The sequence below is a fragment of the Lepidochelys kempii genome, chromosome 9, assembly GCF_965140285.1.
Source record: "Lepidochelys kempii isolate rLepKem1 chromosome 9, rLepKem1.hap1, whole genome shotgun sequence".
Classification (NCBI taxonomy): domain Eukaryota; kingdom Metazoa; phylum Chordata; order Testudines; family Cheloniidae; genus Lepidochelys; species Lepidochelys kempii.
In genome coordinates this window covers 443,572-465,993 of record NC_136388.1, presented here as the reverse complement: position 1 = coordinate 465,993, position 22,422 = coordinate 443,572, and the positions used below count along the sequence as shown (strand labels likewise).

Sequence of the window (22,422 nt, the reverse complement as noted above, 5' to 3'; positions counted from 1 at the left end):
GTTGTCCTTCATTCTGTTGTGCACAGCTATGCAGGTGTGCACCTTTGAGGGAACTATTGTGCGGAGTTACTGTTATTGGCCCTGAGCTCTGTGATGGTGATGTGCAGTGCCAGCTCTTCCCAGGACCACAACCCTTGGGGTCTTGAGTGTTCCGAGGTGGGCCCCCCCAGCTCAGGTTGGATGTGTCCGACACTAGTACCATTGTGGGTTTCAGAGTCGCAAAGGGTGTCCCTTCTGACATATTGCCCAGCTCTGACCACCATTCCAGAGCAGTAAGTACTTGTGGCAGAATTGTGAGGACCTTGTCCAGGTCTCTGTCTCACACACTCACTTTCACTCTCACCTCCCAACACATACTTGTATTATTGTTGTTACTTCTTGACACTTCCTGCAATGCACATATATTCGCTGTAATTTTATTCTTTCAAAATGATGTTATTTGAGTTTTTTGACTGGTCTATGCATTTCATAATTTTTATTTCTCTCTTAGGCTTAAATTTAATTCTTTTGAGTAGTGAATTCTAAAATGCTTAACCTGTCCTGGCTGAAGTAATTATCCCTAGCGTAACTTTTAAAAAATATGTATTATATCTAGGTTTTTGTTTCTATTGGTGGCGCACATCTGCACATTACCGCGATAATTCGGTGCACATAACAAAATTCATTCCGCACATGGATGGAAAAAATTAGAGGGAACACTGATCGAGAGTAGAACCCTTTCCCTCTTAACCCTGGTCTGCATTGGGGGAGAGTGGGGAGGATTGATCTAAGTGACACAGCTTCAGCTATGTGAATAACATAGCTTAAGTTGACATACTTAGATCGACTTACTGTGGTGTCTTCACCGCGGGGAGTCGACTGCTGCCGCTCCCCCGTCGACTCCGCCTGTGCCTCTCGCAGAGCTGGAGTACAGGAGTCGACAGAAGAGTGCTCAGGGATCCATTTATCGCGACTTGACTACACGCAATAAATCAATCCCCGCTGGATCCATTGCTGCCTGCCAATCCAGCAGGTAGTGAAGACATACCCTTAGATGCATGGGGACTTCCTCCACGGCCCCTACTCGCAGGACAGCTTGCAGCTCTTGGGCAAGAAGTTGCTCGTGAGAAGGGTCCCTAAAGAGGGACAGGGGAGTGGGCGGGGGGATAGAAATAAACTGTAGGGTATACCCTTCTGCCACTGTGCTGAGGACCCACTGGTCCAATGTTATATCTGTCCATGCAGGGAGGAAAGGAAACAGATGGTTTGAAAACAAAAGGGATGCAGGATCCTGGCTGCAGACTGGAAGGTCACCCTCGGGCGCACCCTCAAAATGACTGCTTGTTTCCAGATGGGGAGCGGGAGGAGCCCGAGTGGGAAGACAAGACTGGTTGTTGGCCTAGACGGCGCTTGTAGCCCTTGCCCTTTTTACAAAAGGGCTCCAGTCGGGCCTGACCACTCGATCTTTGAGATTGTTGTGACTTAGAATCATAGAATATCAGGGTTGGAAGGGACCTCAGGAGGTCATCTAGTCCAACCCCCTGCTCAAAAGCAGGACCAATCCCCAATTAAATCATCCCAGCCAGGGCTTTGTCAAGCCTGACCTTAAAAACTTCTAAGGAAGGAGATTCCACCACCTCCCTAGGCAACGCATTCCATAGAATCATAGAATCATAGAATCATAGAATATCAGGGTTGGAAGGGACCCCAGAAGGTCATCTAGTCCAACCCCCTGCTCAAAGCAGGACCAATTCCCAGTTAAATCATCCCAGCCAGGGCTTTGTCAAGCCTCACCTTAAAAACCTCTAAGGAAGGAGATTCTACCACCTCCCTAGGTAACGCATTCCAGTGTTTCACCACCCTCTTAGTGAAAAAGTTTTTCCTAATATCCAATCTAAACCTCCCCCACTGCAACTTGAGACCATTACTCCTCGTTCTGTCATCTGCTACCATTGAGAACAGTCTAGAGCCATCCTCTTTGGAACCCCCTTTCAGGTAGTTGAAAGCAGCTATCAAATCCCCCCTCATTCTTCTCTTCTGCAGGCTAAACAATCCCAGCTCCCTCAGCCTCTCCTCATAACTCATGTGTTCCAGTCCCCTAATCATTTTTGTTGCCCTTCGCTGGACTCTCTCCAATTTATCCACATCCTTCTTGAAGTGTGGGGCCCAAAACTGGACACAGTACTCCAGATGAGGCCTCACCAAGGTCGAATAGAGGGGAACGATCACGTCCCTCGATCTGCTCGCTATGCCCCTACTTATACATCCCAAAATGCCATTGGCCTTCTTGGCAACAAGGGCACACTGCTGACTCATATCCAGCTTCTCGTCCACTGTCACCCCTAGGTCCTTTTCCGCAGAACTGCTGCCTAGCCATTCGGTCCCTAGTCTGTAGCTGTGCATTGGGTTCTTCCGTCCTAAGTGCAGGACCCTGCACTTATCCTTATTGAACCTCATCAGATTCCTTTTGGCCCAATCCTCCAATTTGTCTAGGTCCTTCTGTATCCTATCCCTCCCCTCCAGCGTATCTACCACTCCTCCCAGTTTAGTATCATCCGCAAATTTGCTGAGAGTGCAATCCACACCATCCTCCAGATCATTTATGAAGATAAATGTTCCAGTGTTTCACCACCCTCCTGGCGAAAAAGTTTTTCCTAATATCCAACCTAAATCTCCCCCAGTGCAATTTGAGACCATTACTCCTTGTTCTGTGATCTGCTACCACTGAGAACAGTCTAGAGCCATCCTCTTCGGAATGCCCTTTCAGGTAGTTGAAAGCAGCTATCAAATCCCCCCTCATTCTTCTCTTCCATAGACTAAACATCCCCAGTTCCCTCAACCTCTCCTCATAACTCATGTGTTCCAGTCCCCTAATCATTTTTGTTGCCCTCCGCTGGACTCTTTCCAATTTTTCCACATCCTTCTTGTAGTGGGGGGGGCCCAAAACTGGACACAGTACTCCAGGTGAGGCCTCACCAGTGTTGAATAGAGGGGGACGATCACGTCCCTCGATCTGCTGGCAATGCCCCTACTTATACATCCCAAAATGCCATTGGTTCAACAAGTTCATGGACTTGGCAACAGTGCCCCCATGGACGCTTCCCAACCATCCAGGCCTGCTCTTTCAAGATCATGGGAGGTTGCTGCACCCGAACGTTGCTTCTCTCCACCTCACAACATGGATGCTGTGTGACAGAACCCGGAGGAGCAGGCCTGCTGTAGTCAATTCCAGCGAGTTCTGTTGGCGAGTAGGAAGCCCTCCACTAGAGTGACTTACCTGGCGAAGTGGAAGTGCTTCTGCTGGACATTGGAGCAGAAGATCTCTCTGAGCTAGTCTTCTCTGCAGTCCATTCTGAATTACCTGCTTTATTTGAAACCTCAGGGCTTGTCTATCTCCTTGATCACGGTGCCCCTGGGGGCCATATTGTCCTTCCGTCCCTGCATCTAGGGCAGATCAGTATTCTCGCATAAGATGACGGTCAGGTTCATAAAAGGCCTTGAGAGACTTTTTACACCGGTCTGGAACCCAGTGCCTCAATGGGACCTAAATCTAGTCCTCTCTCGGCTCATTGGCCCTCCCTTCCAGCCTCTAGCCTCCTGTTCTCTTTCACATCTGTCGTGGAAGGTTGCTTTCCTTGTGGCTCTAACTTCAGCGAGGTGGGACTCTGAGATTAAAGTTCTTATGTCAGAGTCCCTGTATATGGTGTTCTACAAGGATAAGGTTCAGTTGCATCCCCATCCTGCTTTCCTTCCAAAGTTGGTGTCGCCTTTTCATGTTAACCAGGATGTTTTCTTCCTGGTCTTTCTTCTGCCCGAAGCCTCATGCGTCCAATGAGAAGAGGCGTTTGCACATCCTGGACATTAGATGGGCCTTGGCTTTCTACTAGTGCGTACTAAACCCTTCCATAGATCCACTCAACTTTTCATCACGGTGGCTGACAGGATGAAAGGCCTTCCAGTGTCTTCTCAAAGGTTGTCGTCTTGGATCACCACCTGCATCCGTACTTGATACAAGTTGGCGCAGATTGTACCTCCATCGATAGCGATGGCCCATTCGACCAGAGCTCAGGCATCGTCGGCAGCCTTCCTGGCGCAAGTCCCTGTCCAAGACATCTGCAGGGCTGCAACGTGGTCATCAGTGCACACCTTCACGACCCATGGTGTTGCAACCGACAGGTCCATGAACTCCTACCCGCCTCTGGAGATACTGCTTGGGAGTCACCTAACATGGAATGGACAAGAGTAAGCACTCGAAGAAGAAAAAAGGGTTACTACATTTTCATAACTGTTACTTCTTACTTCGAGATGTTTTGTTCATGTCCATTTCATGATCTGCTCTCCTTCCCCTCTGTCAGAGTTCCAGCAAGAAGGAACTGAGGGTGGGGGGAGCCGGTGGCACCTCTTATACTGACGCATATGCGCACCACTCCAGAGGTCACCAGAGCTGGTACTCTGCAGATACCACTGAGGGAAAATCTTCTGACACTGGTGCATGTGGCAAACACACACACCTAACATGGAATGGACATGAGCAACACATCTCGAAGAACAAAAATTATGCTCGTGCTCCCACTCAACTGTATTATAGATTTCATCCATTGCCTGGTCCTGCCACAGAGCAGTGTGGAAGTTTTTACCCCCAACAGACTTCAAAGTAGGGAAGCACTGACAGCACCTCCTCCAGCTGTCTGCCAAACTCCCTTCGAGGCTGAAGGATCCATTTGGTTTTTAAGTTATTAAATTTTTGCCAAATATATATTTACATCTGATACCACAATAAAGATGTGACTTGCTGGAGTTCTGGTAAGAGGCTGTTCTTTTATTTCCTGGGCCCTGCCAGTAACATGGCTCAACGTTACAAAAAGTTATATTTTGTAGTTACCTCATAGCAGGGGTTACTATCACAGACTTCAGTGGCTAGTGTTACAGTATTTGCAAATGCTGATCTTCCTGGAGAGAGTGGGTGGCAGATATAACTACCACCCGCTCCAGACCGTCGAACAGATAACGGTCCCAAATGTTGATCTGAATTGTCGTGTTTAGTCTTCACTGGGAAATGTGTGCAGAGTCCTCAAAACCATGCCTGGTCACTGAAACAGCTAAGGGGTTCTCAAATTGGGGGTCGTGAGGTTATACATGGGGGAGGGGTCGTGAGCTGTCAGCCTCCAACCCAAACCCCTTTTTGCCTTCAGCATTTATAATGGTATTAAATATATAAAAATATATTTTTAATTTATAAGGGGGGGGTCACTCTCAGAGGCTTGCTATGTGAAAGAGATTACCAGTACAAAAGTTTGAGAGCCACTGCGCTAACATCTTATGGCACTCTAGGAGACAGTTCAAAGAAAAGACATGGTAGAGCAAGGCCAGTGCTTTGATTAATAAAGTATACAATGAATATCAACTATAAAACGTCAGCTACCTCTAGCCCTTCTTACATTAGGAAAAGACTACTATGATTCATAATGGCTATCATTTAAAGTTTTTTCTATTTAACAAATATTTTATGTTAAATTGAGTGGAAAAACATAATTTTTGGTTTTGTTCAAATTAATTGATAGTAGCAATATTTGGGATTAATGTTTGATATCTGCTACAAAGCCAACAGGAGGGAGCCAAGAACATGATTGTTTTTGTGGAGTCTTAATACAATATTAGCTTTCATTTTTAAAAAATAGAAGTTAATTACAAAAAAAGGCATCTAAAGTTTTTTTTTAGTACAAGATACTTTTAAAAAGGAGGTCATGAACTGCCTGATTAAATACTAAATTTATGATAATTTAAAAGACCAAATTACCATAAAGATCTTCAGTGGATAGTGGCTTAGTTTTGTGCTAGTGCTTTGTTGCTATATTGACCTGTCAATTCTTATACAGTGTTAGCATGATTGGTCCCACTCCTGGTCCCACTGTAATTTTACCTATGTGACATGTCACACTGAAGTCAATTGGACTACTCACATTTTTAAGAGCCATACTCTGCAGCAGGTGGTTGCAGGGTTGGGCCCCTACACAGTTTAAATAAATAAATAAAATAAACAAACCATCAGCTTGTCTAATCATGTGGAATTTTAGATCGAAGTATCCCTTTTTTGACTTTCTGTTTCAACATTGCATAAGTGATACATTGTACAGCTCGGTTTCAGAGTAACAGCCGTGTTAGTCTGTATTCGCAAAAAGAAAAGGAGTACTTGTGGCACCTTAGAGACTAACCAATTTATTTGAGCATGAGCTTTCGTGAGCTACAAAAATCAAGGAATCAAGTGAGCTGTAGCTCACGAAAGCTCATGCTCAAATAAATTGGTTAGTCTCTAAGGTGCCACAAGTACTCCTTTTCTTATTGTACAACTCAATTACTTACACTTTCAGCAGAAGATTAAAGTAATCTTCAGTAGAAGATTATTCATGGCGATTGGGGGAAGTCCCGGATGACTGGAAAAAGGCTAATGTAGTGCCCATCTTTAAAAAAGGGAAGAAGGAGGATCCTGGGAACTACAGGCCAGTCAGCCTCACCTCAGTCCCTGGAAAAACCTTGGAGCAGGTTCTCAAGGAATCAATTCTGAAGCACTTAGAGGAGAAGAAAGTGATCAAGAACAGTCAGCATGGATTCACCAAGGGCAAGTTATGCCTGACTAATCTAATTGCCTTCTGTGATGAGATAACTGGCTCTGTGGATGAGGGGAAAGCGGTAGATGTGTTGTTCCTTGACTTTAGCAAAGCTTTTGACACGGTCTCCCACAGTATTCTTGCCATTAAGTTAAAGAAGTATGGGCTGGGTGAATGCACTATAAGGTGGATGGAAAGCTGGCTAGATTGTCGGGCTTAACGGGTAGTGATCAATGGCTCCATGTCTAGTTGGCAGCTGGTATCAAGTGGAGTGCCCCAAGGGTCGGTCCTGGGGCTGGTTTTGTTCAATATTTTCATAAATGATCTGGAGGATGGTGTGGATTGCACCCTCAGCAAGTTTGCAGAGGACACTAAACTGGGAGGAGAGGTAGGTACGCTGGAGGGTAGGGATAGGATACAGAGGGCCTTAGACAAATTGGAGGATTGGGCCAAAAGAAATCTGATGAGTTTCAACAAGGACAAGTACAGAGTCCTGCACTTAGGACGGATGAATCCCATGTACCGCTACAGACTAGGGACCGAATGGCTCAGCAGCAGTTCTGCAGAAAAGGACCTAGGGGTTACAGTGGACGAGAAGCTGGATATGAGTCAACAGTGGCATTGGCCAATGGCATTTTGGGCTGTATAAGTAGGGGCATTGCCAGCAGATCGAGGGACGTGATCGTTCCCCTCTAGTTAACATTGGTGAGGCCGCTCTGGAGTACTGTGTCCAGTTTTGGGCCCCACACTACAAGAAGGATGTGGAAAAATTTGGAAAGAGTCCAGCGGAGGGCAACAAAAATGATTAGGGGACTGGAACACATGAGTTATGAGGAGAGGATGAGGGAACTGGGATTGTTTAGTCTGCAGAAGAGAAGAATGAGGGGGGATTTGATAGCTGCTTTCAACTACCTGTCAGGGGGTTCCAAAGAGGATGGATCTAGACTGTTCTCAGTGGTAGCAGATGACAGAAGAAGGAGTAATTTTCTCAAGTTGCAGTGGGGGAGGTTTAGGTTGGATTATAGGAAAAACTTTTTCACTAGGAGGGTAGTGAAACTGGAAATGGGTTACCTAGGGAGGTGGTGGAATCTCCTTCCTTTGAAGTTTTTAAGATCAGGCTTGAGAAAGCCCTGGCTGGGGTGATTTAGTTGGGGATCGGTCCTTCTTTGAGCAGGGGGTTGGACTAGATGACCTCCTGAGGTCCCTTCCAACCCCGATATTCTATGATTCTATGATTAGACATGGCAGCTCTATGATAACTAGAGGAGCAGCTGTCAGTTCCTGTTTGTATCTTAATATCCAAACCATCAGATAACTGTGGAGACTATTTCACACTGAATCTCAAGCAGTTTATGCAGTTCATAAAATTCTTTTGTGGTTAAAAGTGCCTAAATAGTCCCAATACAAAGTAAAGAAGTTTAGGGGAGGAATAAATTTGTCTCAAAATGATAATGTTCTGCTTTTCATAGACCTGTGGAAATGTCAGAAGACCTTTGCCATCTACTCAATAATCCCTGCACATCATTGATTATATGTGCCTTCCAAAGGGACCGTTATGTGTAGAGCTTAATGATGCTCTTTAAATAGAGCAAGCGCGTGTGCACAGATGCATAGTACTGGCTAAAATAGCATTTTGCTCTTTGTTTTCCTATCGGATAACTCACAAAATGAAAACAGTGTTTTGAAACCTTTCTAGAATAAGCATACATCATTTTTAAAAAAAAAAAAATACAACATTAATTTTCTGAAAAGGCTTGCGTGGATTACCTGTCTGATGACCTCTTACTGTCATGGCCACAAATGTGATGCTCCAGATGGCTGTGAAATCGGAACCATCAGGCTTGCTGATTTTACAAGGAATCCCGGGATGGAAATGCCTCAGAGTGTCCATTTTACACGGCCACAGCATCCTTTCCAGCGTCAGCAGCAGGCACTGGGTCTTCATAAGTCTTTTAGTTCAGCAACATTGCCTGTGTCCTCAATACACAGAGGCAAGTTCACAAACCTACGTGATAGTGTAAAAAAGAGTCCTACAAAAAGCACAGCCAAAGTGAGAGCTAGTAGTGGCTGGTGCTCTGATGGATCGTGGCCTAACTGTTCCTTAGAAAAGGTATGTATTTTTAAAGTAGCACATGTTTTTAGATACAAAGAGTGTTGTTTTTCCTTAGGAAATTATTTTATGCCTTCAGAAAAGAAATGAAGTTACACAGTGTATAATGGGCATTCTGTACGAACTGTAGAAAATGTTAATATTCTTGTTTTCTCTAGCTTATCTGTAATATTTCCTTCAAATTTCCATTTACTGCATGTTTCATTTGAATTCCATTTTGAGACACCGAAAAAGGTATATTCCCAAATTTTAGGTGTCATGCTGTTATGGAATGTTGCTAATCATTGTTTGTCCCATAAGGGACAAATTTGCACTTTGCTTTCCACAAAGCATTTTGTTTGAAGGTGGAGGGAGGGCTGAATTCCTTTTGCAGTGGAATTCATCCCACGTTTGTACTGTAGCAGTGCTGTAGTATGCCCTGTTTTAATTCCATTTTTTGGGATGCGCACACAATACTTTTTGTAGTTTTCAGTTCAAGTGCTACTTCGTTGTTCTGTTTTGTTGGGGATGGGGAAAGGAGGGTATTCTTGTTTTGCTAAATTCTTGGTGTTTAATGGAAAATTCTGGAGCGCTCATTACATTGGCCTCACCAGTTGATGTATTGATTATTTCTGATTTAAATAATCTATTTATAAAGCAAATCACATCTAATACTTTAGTTTTTAAATGGTTTGATTTTGGTTACAAAAATTAGGTTAGCCTATTCCAGTGCAAAATCCCTATGCATTTACCTGATAACAATTAGGTTGTTTATCTTAATGTTTCAACATTATCGAACAAAACTCCCTTTAATGCAAATTTCTAAAATAGCTTAAAAAATTAACACTAGAAGAAGTACACTAGTAGTATAAAATGTGGTAATATATATTTCTGTATAAAACAATGTATATCCGATGAAATGAGCTGTAGCTCACGAAAGCTTATGCTCAAATAAATTTGTTAGTCTCTCAGGTGCCACAAGTACTCCTTTTCTTTTTGCAAATACAGACTAACACGGCTGCTCCTCTGAAATGTATATTATATAGAAATTGTACCAAATTATAATACATAATCTGCAAATGCAATTCAAAATATATAAACCTCCTACTGATGCTGTAGGTCATGTTGTGTTGTATCCATTTAAAGCAGGGTTTAAATGCCTTAATTAAAAGAGAAAATTAGTATAAACGATTTTTAAATGAAGACTTTTTTTAGGGGAGACGCAGGTTTTCAAAACCAGTGTAATATTTGCAAACTTCTTACACATTTCAAAATGCTATTTTTATATTCTAAAATATGATTTTTTCTTTTAAATTTACCAGGGATTCAAAAAAATTTTAGGCCTCTATGCTATCATAATGCCACCAGTTAAAGATATTTATATTTCACACAGTGGTATATCAAAAGCCACGATAGGAGAATTTGTGGGGAAACAATGCAAGTTTATACAAAGTTTTTTAGGCCTATTATGTGTTGCGTGCCTGTTCCACCAACTCATTTAAACTTTTGATGTCTTTAAAAAATATAAATTTCCACACAATCTTTGTGAATGTAGTTCAAGTTATTTATCATTTCAGTTTCAATATTGATTAGTGTGAACTGACAACTGTGAAAACTATGTACTTCATGTGAAACTGATGAAATTTGGTATTAAGTATTTCTTCACAAAAAGACACAAATTGATATGTGCTCTTCAACAAAGCCTGATACTGTATCTCTATCTATCTAATAGGATTTGTTGATAGGTACTGTATGTATCTCAGAGACCTTTCTACCACATTGTGGCCTCACTCAGTTGATTCTGGAAACATTCTATAACAGTAGTCAGTGTTGGTGAGGATGGTTTCAGCACACTGCTACAACCACTGTTACTAAGTCTCAACACTTTCATACTGCTTTAGTTGTACATAGAAGACAGAGCTGCAGTTTTGTTTTTTAAATAAATAAGACTGAGTCTTACGAGGCAGCAGTTTGCTTAGCTGCCATGATTTGCTCAGCTTTATCACACTTTATGCAAATTAGTGGGATAATTTGCATATTTGAAGATAATTTGAAAATAACCATAAACTTCAGTTTTTAGAAATTTGTGTGGGTTCAGTACTCATGAAAGGAATTGGATCGCCACTAATGACAAGTCACTGTTTTTTTCCCCCTCAATGGGTTTCCCCCTGAGTAGCAGGAGCAGTTATGGCGAGGCAAAAATCTCATTCCTTGCATACTTCAGATTGTGTGCGCAGTGCAGTATTTTGTTTAGGAGCTTTTTTACATTACCCACACCCATACCCGCCCACATTCCTGTATGTATGTTAGAGAAGACGAGGTCAAAAAAATTCACCTTGCACTTAGAGTGGCAGGTGGTAAAGTTTGTGGTGGGCCTTCATTCCTGGGTGGTCTTAGTTCCTGGGGAAGTTCCTTTCAGAACCCCTTAGAAAGCTGTGTCTGCTACACAGATGAGCTTTAACCTAACTGTAGGAAGTTCATTGTATGAGAGGAGGGAAGTGGTCAACTCCAATCTTCATTGTGGTGCTTTTGTTCCTATGCCAAGGCTATTGAGCACCTTGAAAATATGTACTGGGACCTCAAACTTGATTCAGTGTTCCATGGGAAGCCAATGTAGGGAGTACAGGACAGATCTGATGTGTACAGGACAGATCTGATGTGTCTGTGGTAGCCAATGGTGCTGAGGAGATGTGGTGCAGCATTCAGTACCGGTTGGAGTTTCCTAGCTGAACGCTTCATACTCCAGCTAAGAGATGATGTGAGGTGTATGCCTCTGGCTCAGGTTTTTTTGAACGCTTTAGCAAAAATGATTCAACATTTCCAAGAACAAGATTAGGGGAAAATATATTGTTTTGCCCATATTAACAAATTGGTTGTAAACTCTAGATCCTCCCTGCTTTGGGGCAGGGACTTGAAATTTGGCATGAGGAAAGGTCATCCTGGTGTGAGGAAAGTGCTTTTTGCTATCCCTGTGAAAATTTGACCTATTTATAAGCCTTTGAAAAATCTCAGTTCACTTGTGCTCACTAGAATCTAAAACCTCTGAAGATTCTGTCTGCACTGAGCATACTCCAGTTCAGGGCTCTAGGGACTGAGCAGGACTTCCCCTGGAGTTGCAGTTCCTAACTGCTGTGGGCCACTGTTGGCTCAGGCACAGGAACTGAAAGCAGAGAGGTTGTCTCCTATGCTCTCAGTGCCCTCCTAGTGCCCAGGGATCATGGGGGAGGAAGCAGTCTGTCTCAAATATAGAGAGGACAAGAGCCAGACTGGGATGCGGTGTGGGGAATAGGTTGGACCAAAGGGACTGAGGGCTGCGGGAGAGGAAGGCTGGGACTGAGAGCTGGTAGATTGTAAGGGTAAAGAGAACCTGGGAGTAGGGGGGTGGTAGATTGGGGCAGACTGGATTAGGGAGCCAGGAGAAAAATGGAGGGGGGGGGAACATGTGAGGTGGATGGGAGGTGGAGACTGGGACAAAGATCCTGGTGATGCAGGAGAGGATGATTAGGAGACAGTGATGGGGGTTTGTCTTACACAGGACAAGGGGCCAGAGGGAGAACTAGGATTTGTTGGTCAAGGAGACTGGGATGAGGAGCTCAAGTAGGGGTGGATTGGCACTTCATGTTGGAGGAGCAACAGCTGGAAGCTGGCTGGAGCAAGCATGTAGCTCCAGTGGTAAGACAGATTGGATGAGGAGCGGTGGGGGGAGAGGGGGATGCAAAGAAACAACTGAGACTAACTGTAGAAGGTGGGCGGGGGGGGGTGGGAGAGAAACTGAAGGAGAGACAGGGCCTGGAAAGGAAACTGGGCCAGGGATCCAGGGGGATGGGATGCTGGAGCTGAGCCAGTGGGTAGGAGTGGGGTATTGGGAAGAAAGGGTGAGAAGCTGTGAATGGCTGGGCAACAAGACTGAAGGTGGAGAGTAAGAGCCTGGAGAAACATAGAATATCAGGGTTGGGAGGGACCTCAGGATATCATCTAGTCCAACCCTCTGGCAGGGCCAATCCCCAACTAAATCATCCCAGCCAGGGCTTTTTCAAGCCTGACCGTAAAAACCTCTGAGGAAGGAGATTCCACCACCTCCCTAGGTAACCCATTCCAGTGCTTCACCAGAAGGACTGGGGAAGGACACCTGGGGCCAGTGGCAGAGAGTGGGGGAGACATTGGAGCAGGGAAGGGAAGCCTAGGAGCCAATGGGAGAAAGGACAAACAAATCGACTGGTCCACATGGTAATGACAACCTCCTGCTGCTATTGTTTAGTCCACTGGTTCTCAACCAGGGGTGTGCATATTCCTGGGGGTATGCAGAGGTCTTCCAGGGAGTATTCAACTAATCGAGATCAGAGTTTCTGAACCTGGAGGTTGCAACCCTCAGTGGGGTCACAGGACTGGTTTAGGATGGTCACAAGTTCAGGGTCGGCGTTAGGGGGTGACAAGCATGGCAGTTGCCCAGGGCCCCACAAAGCTAAGTTACATGCTTCAGCCCCAGGTGGCAGGGCTCCGGTTTCAGACACTGGTCACAAGTGAAAAACAGGCTCAAGTATCGTATTGCAATCGATTTATTTTATAATGATATGGTAAAAATGAGAAAGTAAGCAATTTTTAAGTAATTGTGTGCTGTGACACTTTTGTGTTTTTATGTTTGATTTTGTAAGCAAGTAATTTTTAAGTGAGGTGAAATGTGGGGTATGCAAGACAAATCAAACTCCTGAAAGGGGTACAGTAGTCTGGAACGGTTGAGAATCACTGGTTTACTCCTTTAGCTTAAGTGGCAGAGATCTAAAGGCTCTAACCCCGCTGATGAACCATTTGGATGTCAATACAATGCCACAGGATCAAATTATCATTTTCAATTTGCATTTTTAAAAACCTAGGAAGTCACAAACAAAAAACTATTAAAATAAATTAGACAGTTTTAATTATGTAATTTCCTAACTTTTGAGGATTTATTTTACAACCTTAATGTTCTTTTAGTGTAGCTCTTAGTGTATAATACAGATAGCTCAAATTGTGGTTAAAAAGGGTTGTCGTCTTTGCATTCCAAAATGAGTGAAATGACGTGCAAGTGAGGTTGGTTGAAGAGTTGACCAGAGATTTGTATACAGGAGGTTATAGTATATGTAACTTCTCAAGATAGTTAACTAGATCACCATTATCTAAGGTAACATATGTCTCCAAGACCTGTTGATAACTGGAGTTCTGTTATATTGTGCATGTATTTGTCTTTTGTTACTTTTGGATATATCTGTGTACCATCAACTTTCTAGAGGCATCTCGTTTCTACAGTTAAATGTAATATTTTAAAAATTGTGAGGCTGTGTATTTAAAGTTGTAAGGATATTCTGATACCTTTGAGAGAACAATTTAGTAGTAATCCCTTAAAATGTTAAACCATTGTTTTCTAATATTAAGAGTTTAATATTTGAAGTGTTACTGAAATGCCTTTTCTTATAGTGTAAATAGGCAGAAATATATTTAAAATATATTATGCATAATTTTGAAATCTTCTTGTTCTATTTAATCATTCTTTAAAATGGTTTAAAATTTTTGCTGTTTTTTGTATTGTTGCGCTTAAAATCATGTTATCTTAAATTTATTTGGAAAATTCAAGTTTTGATATACAGTAAGTCTTAACTTTGTTCTGCTATTACACGGATCAGTATTTTAATGGATGTTGCCTGTAGTTCATATTGTTTACTGCTTGGTGGTGGAACAGTATTTTAAATTATGTACCTTTAAAAATTATTTAACTCCATGAAATTTTAGCACAGAATGGTGTGCCTAAATTGTTTTAGCACTTATCTACAAATTTTGTTCCTTTGACTTAATTAATTCGGGTCCTAAACTGATATAATTAAATCTGAGTAACCCCCCCATAAAGCTGTTTATAGCTGTATATTTTCTTTTGTTACGAACACCTTTAAACTAGGGCTGTTGATTAATTGCAAAAAGAAAAGGAGTACTTGTGGCACCTTAGAGTCTAACAAATTTATTTGAGCATAAGCTTTCGTGAGCTTAATTGTGATTAAAAATATTAATCCCAGTCGCATTGTTAAGCAATTGAAATTTATTAAATGTTTGGATATTTTTCTGCATTTTCAAATATATAGATTTCTATTACAACATAGAATACAAACTGTACAGTGCTCCTTTATATTATTATTTATATTACAAATATTTGCACTGTAAAAATTATAAAAGAAATAGTATTTTTCAATTCACCTCACACAAGTACTGTAGTGTAATCTCTTTATCGTGAAACTGTAATTCACAAATGTAGACTTTTTTTTGCTAAATAGCTGCACTCAAAAACAATGTAAAACTTTAGAGCCTACAAATCCACTCAGTCCTACTTCTTGTTCAGCCAATCGCTAAGGCAAACAGGTTTGTTTACATTTACGAGAGATACTTCTTATTTACAATGTCACCTGAAAGTGAGAAAAGGCATTCACATAGCACTTCTGTAGCCACATTGTGAGGTATTTACGTGCCAGATATGCTAAACATTCGTATGTCCCTTCATGCTTCAACCGCCATTCCAGAAGACATGCTTCCATGCTGATGATGCTCGTTAAAAAAAAATGCATTAATTAAATTTGTGACTGAACTCCTTGGGGGAGAATTGTATGTCTCCTGTTCTGTTTTACCTGCATTCTGCCGTATAGTTCATGTTATATCAGTCTCGGATGATGACCCAGCTCATGTTTGTTTTCAGAACACTTCTCACAGCAGATTTGACAAAACACAAAGAAGGTAGCAGTGTGAGATTTCTAAAAATAGCTACAGCACTTGACCCAAGGTTTAGGAATCTGAAGTGCCGTCCAAAATCTGAGAGGGACGAGGTGTGGAGCATGCTTTCAGAAGTCTTAAAAGAGCAACACTCCAATATGGAAACTACAGAACCCGAACCACCAAAAATGAGAATCAACCTTCTGTTGGTGGGATCTGACTCAGATGATGAAAGTGAACATGCTACTTTGCTTTGGATCGTTATCGAGCAGAACCCATCATCAGCATGGACGCATGTCCTCTGGAATGGTGGTTGAAGCATGAAGGGACATATGAATCTTTAGCGCATCTGGCACGTAAATATCTTGTGACATTAGCTACAACAGTGCCATGAGGACGCCTGTTCTCACTTTGTGACATTGTCAACAAGACGGGGGCAACATTATCTCCTGCAAATTGTAATCAAACTTGTTTTTCTGAGCAATTGGCTGAAGTAGGACTGAATGGACTTGTAGGCTCTAAAGTTTTACATTGCTTTATTTTTGTATGCAGATTTTTTTTGTACATAATTCTACATTTGTAAATTCAACTTTCATGTTAGAGATTGCACTACAGTATTTGTACTAGGTGAATTGAAAAACACTTTTATTTTTTACAGTGCAAATAATTGTATTAAAAATTAAATATAAAGTGAGCACTGTACACGTATTCTGTGTTGTAATTGAATTAGATATATTTGAAAATGTAGAAAACATCTAAAATTTTAAATAAATGATATTCTATTATTGTTTAACAGCATGATTGTTCAATATTAATTTTTTTAATCAAGGATTAATCATGATTAATGTTTTTAATCGTTTGACAGCCCTACTTTATATTGGTAAAACTGAATCCACACTAGGGAGTTGCACCAATTTCACTAAATCAGTTTTTCTACCAGTTTCGTTAAATCAGTGCAGAACATGTAGTCCAGACCTTATTATTTTTCTTTCTGAAGTAACCAGAAACTGCATTAGTTGTACAGTTTGCCAGTTGTTTCCTTTCACTTGCCCTTTATGCTGTAGATAACATATGGTGTGTCGTGGTCTGGATCTAATGCCAACTGAAGTCAGTTGAAGTCTTTCCATTCACTCCAGTGGGGTTTGGATCAGGCCCTTCCTGCTCCTGTGAAGTTAGTGACTTGTTGACAATAGATGTTGTGGGCAGACATCACGTCTCAGTTTGGAGCCCTGTGTTTGTAGGTACTGTATAGTGGAATGCACTATGTATTGTAAGATAACATCTTTATGTATTTAAGAGTCTGTTGTTTAAAGATATCAACTTTTATTGTTAAATGTTTTTAATCTCTAAATCCATTTAAATATGACTGTTGCACATTTCCTCAATTTGTCTTATTTGTTTCAGTGTTTTTCTACTTTGTATCACTTTTTTGACCTTTTTTATTGATGATTTTTAGCCAACAGAAGCTGTTCCTCCCTCTTCTCCCATTCTCCCTGTGATCTCTGTCCCGCCAGTCCCTGCTGAGACCACTGTCATCCCATCCTCTACATCACAGGTTTTTATTCTCTTTTTTTCCCCATTTTTTATTTATTTTTATAGCTGTTCTTTTAAATAACATTTTTCCATTGTTGCAGTCAGGTTTGTTCCATGCATTATAAAGTGAATCCATATACAGTGCAAAGGAAGTACTGCAGTTTGTGCTTGAAGTTGTAAATATAAGAACAACTTTCTTTTTAAAATCTGTTGTTCTGTAAGCCTAAGAAAGTGTCCTTTCTGAGGTATCTTTTAGATCATTTAAGGTTAAGGAAGTTGTGCATAAATGTTTGCCGGATCAGGACATTACTATTTCCAGAAATCCCTGTTCCAAGGTGTCAGCTTGTCTGGGGTTACCATTGTAACTTAATTTTTGTTCTCTGGCTTTCAAGTTAGTTAGGTTTTATATACTAAAGCAGCAAAGGAGGCTGAAATATTTCAGAGATACTATTGAGAGTGTTTATCATGGAAATAAATTAATTAGAAATAAATTTTAGTATCATTAAATGATCAATATGTTTAAAATCATATGTAGCACTGTAGAAGTATGTAAGAATTGTTTGAAGATTGTTGGATGTGGGAGTGACCCTACAGAGTGTGCATAATTAATTGCTTCAGTGCAAGTTACATGTAGAATTAAATACTCTGACAATAACTTCTAAAAAGTTCTCAACATATTAGGTGATACTGAAGTCTAATCGAAAAATTACACCATTGAAGATAAGTGGGAACTTTCTACTCTGACAAAAACAGAAAAAGGGTAAAATACCCGTATTTGAATAATATTTCTGGGCTTCAAAAAACATATGACTTTCAAAAGTCACTATAAAACAGTTAAGTTACTATGAAGTGCTAAGGACTAGATAAGCAACATTATTCTAAGAAAAAGATGAGATGGGAGGCAAAAAAGGAGACTAAGCTGAGACTAAACTTCTGAATTTCTTATTGTCTGCAACTTTGTCTTCTACTCAGTCTCTGGTCCCAACAGAAATAATAATGATCAGTTAATCAGAGTAAACTCTTTTCTACTCAGTGGAGAAATTAAATATATAAATACTGTAATGTTTTGAATAAGTAGATCACTATCCAGTCCTTGCAGTATTCTAATGATGTAATGGTTTCTCTGACAGGAGCAGAGGTTCAGTAGAGGAAATAATTGTATATACAATAAGGAGTCTGGAAAGTAGAATGCGCTGGCTTGCCATTCTACTTATGTGGTCTTTAATTTGTGGTTTTTTAAGGGCGGAAGGAGCATGTTCTACAGACTTTAATTTCCTTTATTTTAATACACTTCCTTTTAAGAATCCCAGCAGGAATGCCACTATCTTTCCACAGAAGTATGAATTTGGAGCTTGAGTTCACACTACCACTGAAAGGAGATCTTGCTAGCTGGTAGAGAGTTCTGGTGCTGAGGCTATTGGGTTTTTTTTTTTTCTAGATGCCTGTGATCACTATTGGCTTATTTCCCTCACTGGCTAGCTAAGTTCTCTTATTCCACCAAAACTAAATATAAGCCACACACCTGGCTAAGGCTGAAGTGGAAGTGTGGGTTCTCATGCTTCTCATTTGCCATGCATACTATGTACTGAATTAGGCGAATGGTGTTGTTGCTACAGAGACATGGATGTGGGCCAACACTGCTCCCCTGTTTTTCCTGGGTAAGATGTGGAGGCAGCTAACCACTTCTCCCATCAAGTCTGTTTCTTATCCTTGCTGCATTCCCACCACTAGCCAATATCGTTAATTGTTACCAGTAGTGCACTGTCCTTAGCTGGATAGCTTCAGATGACCCATGCAGAGACAAAGCCCAGATTCTGGCATGCCAGTGTTCCAGCCTCAGTCCGTCACTGTTGTCAGTGCTACTCTTTAGTATAGTGTCAGTCTTTTCTGAATTAGGACGCAAAAGAGTAAAACTGAGAACTAAGCCATTGTTTCTGTCAGTGCAGTGTGATGACGTGGCTCACTCCTTTTTACATTTTATTTTATTACACTAGTATTTTGTCTCTAAGGTATTGCTTATATTTTCATAGTGTGAAAAGAATAATAACAATTACTTAGAGTCAACAAATATGGAAGGGCTAGAAAAACTAGGATTCCCTCACATATTCCCACACTCCCTTTTCCCCATGCCCGTCAAAAAAGACACTGTTGATTTTAGATGTATTGTATTTCATCTGCTCTATCATGTACACATAACCAATAATACATTTATTACTGCTCTAGTACAGTTTTCCTCCAGTACCACCACATTATTCTCAGGCCTATAAAACCAACACTCTTTCTGGATCTTCATCAGTCAGATTGTATAATTTTAACAGAAGGAAGTAAGCTATGGTAGATGGCCAAGTGAATGTGAAGCGGCAAACCTGAAATAAGGGCTTGAATTTCTATCTTGAATGTGTAACGGTGTCATTTGGTCACAGCCAGCAGTGGGGTAATCAGGGTGAAAGAGGATCTGTATTTCTGTATGCCAAACATGCAAATTTTCCATTCCCTGGTTCCCCCTCTTTTTACAATGACTGCGACTTCTTGACTTTCAATACAACTGTCTCTTTCAAATCATGAATGTATGATTTTCAGAAATCTTTATTTGTGGATGATTTCATAATCATGTCATATTTGACGTTAAAGGAACACTGTCAGGTGTTAAATTGTTAAGAATATGGTGGGAATAGTTTCTATAGTGTAAAAAGCCATGTAAAACGAACTAAGAAAAAGAGGGTTAGATGGTTCAAGTTTGTTGTAACAGGTGTGAAGATTTTTATATCTAGGTTATCAGTTTAAATCTGGGCCCGGTTAATAGTGATTGAAAGTCATTACCATCTGCTGCATTGTGGTTTATCCAATTTGTAGTGGACAGGTGTTCACATAAATTTGGCACCCTTTCTTGCAGTCTCAGCAGAAAGACTAAGAGAGAAACTTGAAAGTTGAACTACTTCTCAACCTTAAAGGTGGTTTTCCTTCCACAGGGTTGAGGCACACTGGTGGAATAGTATGAGAAAACTTCCACTGACCACCATGTTTCATGGATAAATAAGATGCAGTCTCAAAGACTCTATCTCTGGCAATGTTTATGAAAATGATTTTTTTTTTTGCTGTGTTGTTAAAAACTAAAGAAAAACGTTATATGACATAATGTGAATTGTTCTGCTATTGCAAAGCCAGCAGAAGGATCACAAGTAACCAGCAAACACTAACTGTGACATTCTTTGTATCATTGATAGTACTGGTAATAAATGCGGCTGCAAGTCTGTCAAAACATGTAGCTTCAAGACAAGTGAAGCAAGTGTCGTGAAAAGTTTCAACCTTTGGCAGCGTGTAAAACGTAACCATCCTGAAAGCTATGCAGCTCTGGTTACAAAAGAGGACCAGGAAGATGAGACAAAACAGAAAGCTGACGTGGCTAAATGATGTTCATCTGGCTCTTTGAAAACTCCTGGAGAAAAGATTTTTTGCGGAGCTTCATCTGAAAAGAAATCTAAAATTGAGCAAACAAAACTTGACTCATATTTGAAGTCCTCAAAGGTTACAGTCACCATGGATGCCAATAATTTCTGTGAAGGGCTGATGGAAATGGTTTGCTTGAGTTCAACACCGCTCACTACCTTCAGACTAAAGAACAAAGGATTCCAAAAAATTGCAGGTGAAATGGCTTTTTGACGGGGCACAATGCGGTTCATCATTTAGTTGTCAGCACAGCTGAGTCTGGTCGCAAAGTGCTCAAGAAAGCTTTGGAGCAAAAATTGTGCTCCCTAAAAATGGATGCGGCAACCTGTGGAAACAGAAATTTCCTTGCAATCAATGCTCGGTACTACGAAGAAGGAAAAGATAAAGCTGTGGTAAAAACCTTGGACATAATCTACACTGAAGGGCGTCACAATTCGTTGTACGTGAAAAGTCAAGTAAAAGTTATTTTAGAAAAATTTAGGATCAGTGAAATGCAAGTGCTGAGCATCTGCATTGACAATGTGGCAAACATGACGTGCCATCAAAAATTTCAGCGAGGACAATGAAACCATTTCTACCTCTGAGAACAGGGATGTGTGGACAGAACTGAAGCTATTTTGCCTGATGAAAGAACTAAAGGAATGGATGAACTCAACATGGATGCTGCTGCGCAATGGGTTAATGACCCTAGCCTCATACTTCCAACATGGCTTCATGAGGACGACTCAGAAGTCCAAATGATGAGGTGTGGTATTCACACTCTTCAGTTGGCAATCTGGGATGGACTGAACAAAGAACATGCAAAGAAATTTCTGGCAAAAATTTGACAAGTTGTTGTCAAACTACAAACCCCAAGTATTTGAAGTGTTCTGCTTGATCTACATGTGGTAACTCAATCATTGGATACTGTGACTCACTGGGGTTCAACGTGCGTGATGATTGATCGGCTTCTCGTTTTTCAATCTTACTGTGAACAAGTGGCTGCTGCTGGAACAAGAGAACTCAAGTTAACAATCGCTGAATGGGATGAAGTGAAGAACCTGCGAGACCTCTTGGCAAAGCAGATCCAAACAACCTTGAATGTTCAAGCTGTCAATGTAACCCCAGGAGTTTTAACAAAGGAATGGCGAAAACTGTCAAAATTCTTGAAAGAAAATGGTGGACAAATTGCAGAAGGAATTCTATCCTCCATGCAGAAATGCGAAGAGAAGCTTTTTGACAATATTCATTTCCTTGCTGGAGTTTATGTTGACCCACGGTATCGGATTCTTCTTATCTCAAGGGAAATACCAAATGCAAAGGAAGGGCTCCTTGATATTGCTCAACGACTCGAAAAACAAAATCTATTGCTTCATTTGAACTCTGCGAAAGAGGTTGAAGAAAACGAAACACAACAAAAGGAGTCCTCAACAGTCGAATTTGCAGTTTCGGAAAGTTCACATCCTTCAGAAATAGTAGGCTGTTCTCAAACGTCCATCTCCACTCTGAACTTGTTTGAGTGTCCATCCCTGAGATGTCTTCAACCATCACAGGGAAATGGAGATAATTCAAGCACCAATTCTTCAAAAGATGGCGCCTTTGAAAAGGAATTGGATAAACAAGAAAGACGCTGGCAAGTTTCTGCGATTCATAATTGTAATGAAGCATTATTTGAGAGAAACTTTCGGGAAGATTGTGAGGTGATGGAGCCTATTGGTAGGCTAAAAGTTAAGTCTGTTTTTGAGGCCATTCACAGCTACCCACACCGCATTCAGGCTGCCTGTAGAATTGCTTCGAGCATGCTCAAGCTAGTATAGAGCGACTGTTTTCGGCTTAAAAGTTAACTTTAAATGATTTGCGGCAGGCTATGAAAGATGACTTGATTGCTGCAATAATTTTTTACAGAATGAATCATGAATGATTCTAATTTGTATCATTGTTGATGACATTTAAATTGTTTTAAAAGTCTGAATAAAAATGTTTTTTCAAAATTACGGTATGCACTTTTTTATTTAGTTAAAAATTAATTTGAGTTGGAGAGCAGAGTCAGAGTGGAGCTGGAGC

General features: G+C 41.0%; 1 protein-coding gene across 39 annotated transcripts in view; it reads left to right on the top strand.

The window, feature by feature from the left end:
- The window catches only part of DLG1 (discs large MAGUK scaffold protein 1), a 441,560-nt gene that overhangs the window by 157,945 nt on the left and 261,193 nt on the right, over positions 1-22,422 (top strand). For 23 of the 39 annotated variants that reach the window (XM_073358919.2, XM_073358923.2, XM_073358918.2 and 20 more), the window contains one exon: positions 16,856-16,954. The exons of the other annotated variants lie outside the window; for them this stretch is intronic. In XM_073358919.2, the coding sequence (XP_073215020.1) occupies positions 16,856-16,954 (99 nt within the window). The remainder of the gene's footprint in view (positions 1-16,855; positions 16,955-22,422) is intronic. 39 annotated transcript variants of the gene reach the window in all.